Raw genomic sequence first — 8,166 nt, forward strand, 5'->3', positions numbered from 1 at the left:
CCTCTCATGTCAGCCTCTCAAATTCCACCTGCCAAATTCAATTCCCTTAGGGAGGCCCCCTCTTTGGGCTAGGGCAGCAACACCTGTGCCCTAGCAGCTGGCTTCCATCCAGCTTCTCTCCAACTGATGCCTTGCTGGCCCTTCTGATACCCACAGGGAGGCTAGGATCACACGGAGAGGACTTGGGACTGGGGTAGTCTTGGCCCAAGTGGAGCCAAGAGCTAGAAGAACTGTCCCAGGAGGGATGAGGTGCTTCCCAGAGGGAAGAGCAGCCTGAAGTGACCTGATGATCTGGCTCAGTGTTCACCTTTTCAGAACCATTTAGTGGTCACCTGATTGTGAAGCCATTTAGAAGGATGGGGAGTCGGAAGTGCACCTGGTGGCGATTTACCTCTTCTGGCCGCTGGGCGGCGCCGCGATCCGGGGAGCGGCTTGGAGGCTCTTGGCCACTGGGGGGTGCCTTGTGGTCGTAGGAGGAAGGGGTCGGGGCGGCGGCGCCGGAAGTGACGGCTGATTTGTGCGCGGATGGCGGCGGCGGCGGCGGCGGCGGCGATGACGGCCACGGGTGGTGGTGGTGCGGGCGCGGCCCGCTCCCTGTCGCGCTTCCGAGGCTGCCTGGCCGGCGCGCTGCTCGGGGACTGCGTGGGCGCCGTCTACGAGGCGCACGACACCGTCAGCCTGACGTCAGTCCTGAGTCACGTCCAGAGCCTGGAGCCGGACCCCGGAACGCCGGGCAGCGCGCGGACAGGTGCGCCGGGCCTGCGCCTGCGCGGGGGGCTCCGCGGAGGGCGCTGAGCGGGGGTGCGAGAGGACCAGGCCCCGAGGGTGGCGGCCCGGCGGAGGACTCTGCGTGCCTAGGCCTGTGCCTCCCTCCCACGCTCCGCCCAGAACGTTCTGGCGCTCGGTGCAAGCCCGGCCTGGCGCGGGGCCTCCGCGTGCACGTCCCTTGCCCACTGGGCCCGTTGTGTTGTCCTTCCAGGAGTCCGCCCGCTCACCCTCCTGCACGCAGCAGGCCCGGCTGTCCCCCAGCCCCGCCTGACCCACAAGTCCCGCTTCCCCAGTTCCCCCAGGCCCGGCGCACCGGGCTCTTCGCACACGGTGCTGACCCAGGCAGAATTTTGCCTGCGCAGTCCCTTCCTGAAATGCCATCTCCCCCGTTGTGAGGAGCTGGTCATCGGCTCTCAACCTGCAAGTCGTGTCTAAGCTAAGACAAAGGATCTGATTATTCTTCAGGAGCACGTAGAAAAGTAGGAATGGGGGTGTGGTCAAAACCCGCGCACACCCTGTGTGTAAGAGGAGGGAAGGAAACCATTTATTAGGAGAAGCAAGTGGGCAGCAACCAACCTGAAGACAGTATTGCAAGATGGAGACACTGGTGTCTTGCAACAGAGAGGTTAAGGAAAGTCTAGATTAGTAAAGTGCGTGTTCAGGGCGTCGAGGGGGAAATGGAAAATGAAAAGATCGTATAGTGGGGTATGCAGGGAGGATCAGAGAGGAGCTCTCCCAACTGGAGGCTCCCTGGTCTGCCTTAGATCAGCTGAGGTATGGGTGGTGGGAAGAGAGAAGAGCAGCTCCCTGCCTGGGGAAGAGCCAGGATTCTATGGCCAGACATACTATTGCCTGGAAGAGGGTGAGGTTGAGGGTAAAGGAGAGAGACAATGGGAGAGTGAGGCCCCTGGGGAAACTGGCTAGGGTGACCTTCACTTTATTAGGAGAGACTCACTGCCTCTGGAGTGGAGCCTGGAAAGTACAGTTTTGAGTAAAAGCTGTTAGCTGCTCTTCCAGTGAAGTAGAAGTCAGAGCCACCTCAGAGTGAAAGGCTGGCTTTACAAACTTAACTGTGTAAGGAATGGGTGAGGGGCTTACTAAAAACTTGCTCTTCATTACTCTTCATACTCTTCATTCTCAAAGCTATGGCTGGTAATAGTTCGTTTGAATAGTCCATGTTAGAAGTTTTAGAGCATAGCCAATGACAGTGGTACGTACCTGTACTCCCAGCTATTTGAGAAGCCAAAGTAGGAGGATTGTGAGTTCCCATCCACCTTGGTAATTGAGTCCCTGTGTGTGTGTGGGGGGGGGGGGGGGGGGAGTGTCTGAACTTAAGGTCTCCCTTAGCCCTTAGCTTTTTCACTGGAGGCTAGCACTCTACTACTTGAGCCACATTTCAATTTTTGGCTTTGTTGTGGGGGAGCAGATAATTGGTGATAAAAGTCTTATGAACTTTACTGCTTGGGCTGGCTTCAAACCATCATCGTCAGCCAGGGGCTGCTAGCTCACACCTGTAATCCTAGCTACTCAGGAGGCTGAGATCTGAGGATTGTGGTTTGAAGCCAGTCTGGGTAATGAAGTTCTTAAGACTCTTATCTATAACTAACTGCCTGAAAAACTGGAAGTGGCACTGTGGCTCAAAGTGGTAGAGTGCTAGCCTTGATCAGAAAAGCTCAGGGACAGTGCCCAGGCCCTGAGTTCAAACTGCACAACCGAAAGAAAAAAATCCTGATCTTCAGACGTCAACCCCCAAATATCTAGATATAAGTGTGAGCACTGGGGTCTGTCATACTCTAAGCAAAATTTAAAAAGTGTGGAGGAGGGGCCAGCCCTATTTGGGAGGACCTGAGGCTTGGCTGCCAGGATTAGTTTTCAGCAAGTGCTAGGGAGCAGTAAGTAGGTGGTTGAGGAAGGAAGGGCCATGCTGGGAAGGGCTTTAGAGGCCAAGCCTATGAATTGGAATCTCATCCTGAAGGCAGCAACCATTTTGTGTGTGTGTGTTGAGGGGGCAGGGGTACTAGAGCTTGAATTTAGGGCATGGACACTGTCCCTGAGTTTTTTTGCTCAAGGTTAAACATCCAGTCATCTTGAACCATAGAGGAAGAGGAAGAAGGTAGGGATTGTCTGACTGCATGGATATTGCATTGCGGTAGTCTTGGAGACATGAGAGACTAAGCAAGTCATATTGAGTAGAGCTGCTCTAAGGGACAGCCAGAAGGACTGAGAGGATTCCCTTCAGAAATGTAGCACATTGGGCTGGGAAGGTGACTCAGTGGTAGAGTGCTTGCCTTGCATGCCTGAGGCCATGGGTTCGATTCCTCAGCACCACATAAGCAAAAAAGCCGGAAGTGGCACTGTGGCTCAAGTGGTAGAGTGCTAGCCTTGAGCTGAAATGCTGAGGGACAGCACCTAGGCCCAGAGTTCAGGCCCCACGACCGGACCCAAAAAAAAAAAAAAGAAATGTAGCACATGGTGTGAGTAATTTGCAATGAAAAATTTCTGGAAATCCCAAGGCTAACCATGGAGGCTTCTTAGAGCCTATGTAGCTACACAGGTGAGAGACTGATACAAAGTCACTGTAGACATATCGTACCTTGAAGGAATGAGCTGGAGCCTATTTTCCTGGTCCACAGCCTGCTCTCACTCCCTGCTCTCTCCCTGCAGAAGCACTGTACTACACAGATGACACAGCCATGACCAGAGCCCTGGTGCAGTCCCTGCTGGCCAAGGAGGCTTTTGATGAGGTGGACATGGCTCACAGGTGAGGGGGATGGCCCTGGGGTGAGTCAAGCCAGGTGGGCAGAGCTGCTGAGCTGCTCCACAGAGGGATGATGTCTGTACGTGTCTGGGACCCTCACCCTCAGCAGGACCCTTTCTCCAGTTGATGCAGATTCACAAGCTAAAATGGCAGCACTGCTGGTACAGGTACCTTAGGTCTCCCAGGCCACCTCCTCCAACCCAACCCATCCATTTCTTCCAGCCCCAAGAAACATTTTTGAAATTACATTCTGCCTTCCTTCTCCCTGATAGATTTGCCCAAGAGTATAAGAATGACCCTGATAGAGGTTACGGAGCTGGAGTCATCACTGTCTTCAAGAAACTCCTGAGTCACAAGTGCCATGATGTCTACGAGCCTGCTCGGGCCCAGTTCAATGGAAAGGGGTCCTATGGCAATGGGGGCGCCATGCGGGTAGCAGGCATCCCCCTGGCCTATAGCAGCATCAAAGATGTTCAAAAGGTATTGGGCAACTGCCCCTGGGATTCTCCAACTCATCTGCAGTGGTATTCTGGTAATGATTCCTTCTCTCCCTAGTTTGCTCGTCTCTCAGCCCAGCTGACCCATGCTTCCTCCCTGGGTTACAACGGTGCCATCCTGCAGGCTCTGGCTGTGCACCTGGCTCTGCAGGGTGAGTCCTCCAGCGGGCGCTTCCTGGAGCAGCTCCTGGGCCACATGGAGGAGCTAGAAGGGGATGCCCAGTCAGTCTTGGCTGCCAGGGAGTAAGTATAAGTTGGTGGCGGGACAGCATGGGGACATCTAGCATTGCCCAAAGCAAAACCTGCCTTCTTTCACTGCAGACCTTAGGGAGGGTGGGAAGAGGCCCTTTTGGCTCAACTGGATTGTTAGAGTACCTGTGGGAGCCTGACCTATCCTGCTCACTTTCCCATGAAGCCCTTCTACCTGTTTGTCTGTCTGCTAGCTCTGACTTACCTGAAATTTCTCTCCAACCTCAGGTTGGGTATGGAGGAGCGTCCATACTCTAGCCGCCTGAAGAAGATTGGAGAGTTGTTGGACCAGGACTCAGTGAGCCGAGAAGAAGTGGTGTCTGAGCTAGGTAGGTAGACTTTGCTGGTGATTTGTTCCTCAGATCCAGGGTAGAAGGGAAGCACAGAGTTGTGCTTGCTATCCACTTTAACCCTGGGCTGGTAAAACAACGAGAGCCTTCCTTGTAGGGCCCATGGCAGGGTTGTGAACACGGTGCCCTCAGCCTTGTAGATTGGTGGCCCAGAGCAGCCGCTGATTGCCAATTTCTTTTTTTTTTTTTTTTTTGCCAGTCCTGGGCTTGAATTCTGGGCCTGGGCACTGCCCCTGAGCTCTTCAGCTCAAGGCGAGCACTCTACCACTTAAGCCACAGTGTCACTTCTGGCTTATGTGGTACTGAGGAATTGAACCCAGGGCCTCATGCATGCAAGGCAAGCGCTCTACCACTGAGCCACCTTCCCAGCCCCTGATTGCCAATTTCTGCAGCCAGTGTCATAACGGTTTTTTATTTGCCTACCACTTCTCTGTGTCCTAGACATATTCAGAATGCCTCACAGATGTGACCTGAATCCTCTCCACAGCTCTGGGAGAAGGATTAACTTTATTCACTCCGCACTGAGGAGTGAAAGCCAAGAGCAGGACAGTCAGTGAGTGTCCTTTCCCAGCCTGCAGCCAACCTGATGGGGGAAAGTCACTCCAGGAGGTGCACTGTGGAGCCTAGGTTCTTGGGTTGGCGCTTAGCAAGTGGCAAGAAGCCTGGTGCTGGGGGGCAAGTCATTCCCTGTGGTCCAACTTCCCCACAGGGAATGGCATTGCTGCCTTTGAGTCTGTGCCCACCGCTATCTACTGCTTCCTGCGCTGCATGGATCCTGACCCTGAGATTCCCACTGCCTTCAATAGCCTCCAGAGGACTCTCATCTATTCCATCTCACTCGGTGGGGACACAGACACCATTGCTACTATGGCCGGGGCCATTGCTGGTGCTTACTATGGGATGGATCAGGTGCCAGAGAGCTGGCAGCAGAGTTGTGAGGGCTATGAGGAGACAGACGTCCTGGCCCAGAGCCTACACCGAGTCTTCCAGAAGAGTCTGTGAAGGCCACAGCTGCTGAGCTTCTGCCAGGTGCCAGAAGGACCAAACACAGCTCAGAGTGAAGGTTCCTTCAGCTGTTTCCCCTGCCTTGATCTTTCTGAAGCAGAGCCTGGACCTCACCTCTTAAGGCTAGGGTCTTGAGAGGTCCCAAGAACAGTAAGTAGGGACTGGTGCCTCCTTACTGCTGGGGTTCTGGCTTTCTGCAGAGCCATGGGCCCCCACGAGTCATCAGTGAAACATGAAGGGACCCGGGCAGGTTTTATTTAGAAGAGTACTTGTGACATTTGCTTTTTCTTTTTGTCTGAGACATGGGATCTGGAGAGGAGAAATAATCTGCTGTAGCATCATTCCTCCCTGTTGGTTGTTAGCCAACTTGGCAGATAGCCTGTCCTTGACTGACAGGGTCCCCAACAGCAGGTTGTTTGGACAAGGGACAAACATTTGCACCCAGCCTCTCTAGGTGCATACATAGACCTTGTCTGTAATGGTTTGTGACAGCTTCCAGTGGAATTCACCGCAATAAATGTTTTTTTGGTAAATCCTGGTTGTTTCTTTCTCTTTCTCTCTTCCCTGGTAGCTTGACCTTCTCAAGCCTAATGTAGTGCTTCTGTCTGGGCTGCACTCTCTGCAGTGCTGGGACCCCAAGGAGACAGGTGCTTTGTTGTCAAGAAAAGTCTTCCAGTTCCCCCAGCCTGCCTTAAGGACAAAGCAGGCATAACGTGGTGGCTTTTCCTGTGGGAAGCCACAGAGAGAGGCCCAGGCAGTTGCCGACATGCTTCCCATAGGCAGTGGGTAGGAACAAGTCAGATTACCCTAACTTCCTCAAATAGGAGCTAGGCCAACTAGGCCAGGATTGGGATTCTGTGGAAGATGGGGTGGCACCTGTCACTGATTGGGAGGGAGGTGTGTCATCCTAGGTGTAGCCTCAACGCTGTTTGCCTCTTGTCTTGATACCTATCTGAAGTCCTCTCCCCGCAAGGAGATTTTGCACAGCATCCATTTTGAAGAACAGTTAGGTGAGAAGAAGACACTTCCCCTAAACCATGGGGATGTCCTAAGTTGTGTGGGGTGGCCTACATCTGTAATCCTAGCACTCAGGAAGCTGAGGTAGGATTGCCAGTATAAGGTCAGCTACATAGGGAGACCCTAACTCAAAGGAAAACAAGGGACATTCTCTTCAGAAGCTTCCAGGCTTGGTGAAGGAAAGGCTAGGGCAGACTACAGAGCCTTTGCTGTTTCAGGTCAGTTGCCCTATATTTCCCCAGTCAGGACAGGTCTGTATGCCAACTGCTGAGCGCAGTTGGCTGTGAACAGTTGCTTTCTACCCAGGACAGTATCCCTAGCCCCATCCTCAGCACTGGGCCTGGCTCTGGCCTTGCCCTCAGGAGCAAAAATTCACAATTTCATAATTTGTATCAGATGTCAAAGTTTTGCCCTTGGGATTCTGAGCTAGCGGCCATGCTCTACTACCCCTGAGGGATTACAGGAATATTCTGATGAAGTTCAATCTGTCTCTCCCAGCTCCAGCTACTGCCCTTTAGTTTTTTGGTTGTTGTTTTGGTGCTAGTCCTAGGGCTTGAACTCAGGGCCTGAGTTCTGTCTCTGAGCTTCTTTTGCTCAACTCTACCACTTGAGTGACAGCTCTACTTCTGACTTGTTTTGTTTTGTAGTTTATTTATTTTGCCAGTCCTAGGGCTTAAACTTGGCCCGGGCACTGTCCCTGAGCTCTTCAGCTCAAGGCAAGGCTCTACCACTTGAGCCACTGTGCCACTTACAGTTTTTGGTGGTTAATTGGAGATATGGAGTCTCATGAACTTTCCTGCCCGGGCTGGCTTTGAGCTGTGATCCTCACAGCCTCCTGAATAGGATTACAGGCGTGAGACACTGGCACTTAGCTTGTCCCTGAGCTTCTTTTGCTCAAGGCTAGCACTCTACCACTTGAGCCAGAGCCATGTACAGCTTTTTCTGTTTATGTGGTACTGAGGAATCAAACTCAGGGTTTCATGCATGCTAGGCAAACACTCTACCACTAATCCACATTCCCAGCCCTTTTTGGTAGTTTAGTGGAGATAAAGGAGTGTCACTGACTTTTCTGCCTGGGCTGCCTTTGAACCATGATCCTCAGCCTCCTGAATAGCTAGGATTACATTGTGAGCCACTGTTGCCCAGCTACCCGTTGGTTTCTTAAAATGCCTCTTGGTGCTTGCACAAGGTCTTTGCTACATGGGAACATCTAAGGTTTCTGATGTGATGACAGAAGCCCAGGGTGGAGAGCTGGTGAGGAACGCACTTGGTAACAAGAGCCCAGAGAAGTCCTTGGACCTTCCTTGCTGCCTCTGCATAATGCAGTGTCAGCACGGTGCTGTTTTATACAACAGATTTTATTGAGGTCATGTCAACACAATAGTGTAATTTTTTTTCTTTTCAAAAAGAAGTCCTGTCTTTGGCTCCTGGTACAATTTTCTGAATCACTGACACAGGGTAAATGATAAATAGAGAACTAAATTCCTATACCAGATTGGAAATGAAATAACTAGTGGAAAAC

At 52.4% G+C, this 8,166-nt stretch overlaps 1 protein-coding gene across 2 annotated transcripts; it reads left to right on the forward strand.

Annotated features, from left to right (window-relative positions):
• Positions 1-509: 509 nt before the first annotated feature.
• On the forward strand, positions 510-6,164 carry Adprs (ADP-ribosylserine hydrolase). Of its 2 annotated transcripts, none has more exons than XM_042685461.1 (6): positions 510-748; positions 3,433-3,529; positions 3,799-4,006; positions 4,082-4,266; positions 4,501-4,601; positions 5,332-6,164. In XM_042685461.1, exons 1-6 carry the CDS (start codon positions 526-528, stop codon positions 5,622-5,624), a joined length of 1,107 nt encoding a protein of 368 aa, XP_042541395.1. In that variant the 5' UTR covers positions 510-525; the 3' UTR covers positions 5,625-6,164. The 2 variants fall into 2 exon arrangements, with proteins under 2 accessions (XP_042541395.1, XP_042541401.1); XM_042685467.1 differs by having other exon boundaries at positions 657-748; positions 3,633-4,006.
• The last annotated feature ends 2,002 nt before the right edge of the window (positions 6,165-8,166 follow it).

This window comes from Dipodomys spectabilis, unplaced genomic scaffold (assembly GCF_019054845.1).
Source record: "Dipodomys spectabilis isolate Male_0828 unplaced genomic scaffold, ASM1905484v1 ptg000002l, whole genome shotgun sequence".
Classification (NCBI taxonomy): Eukaryota; Metazoa; Chordata; class Mammalia; order Rodentia; family Heteromyidae; genus Dipodomys; species Dipodomys spectabilis.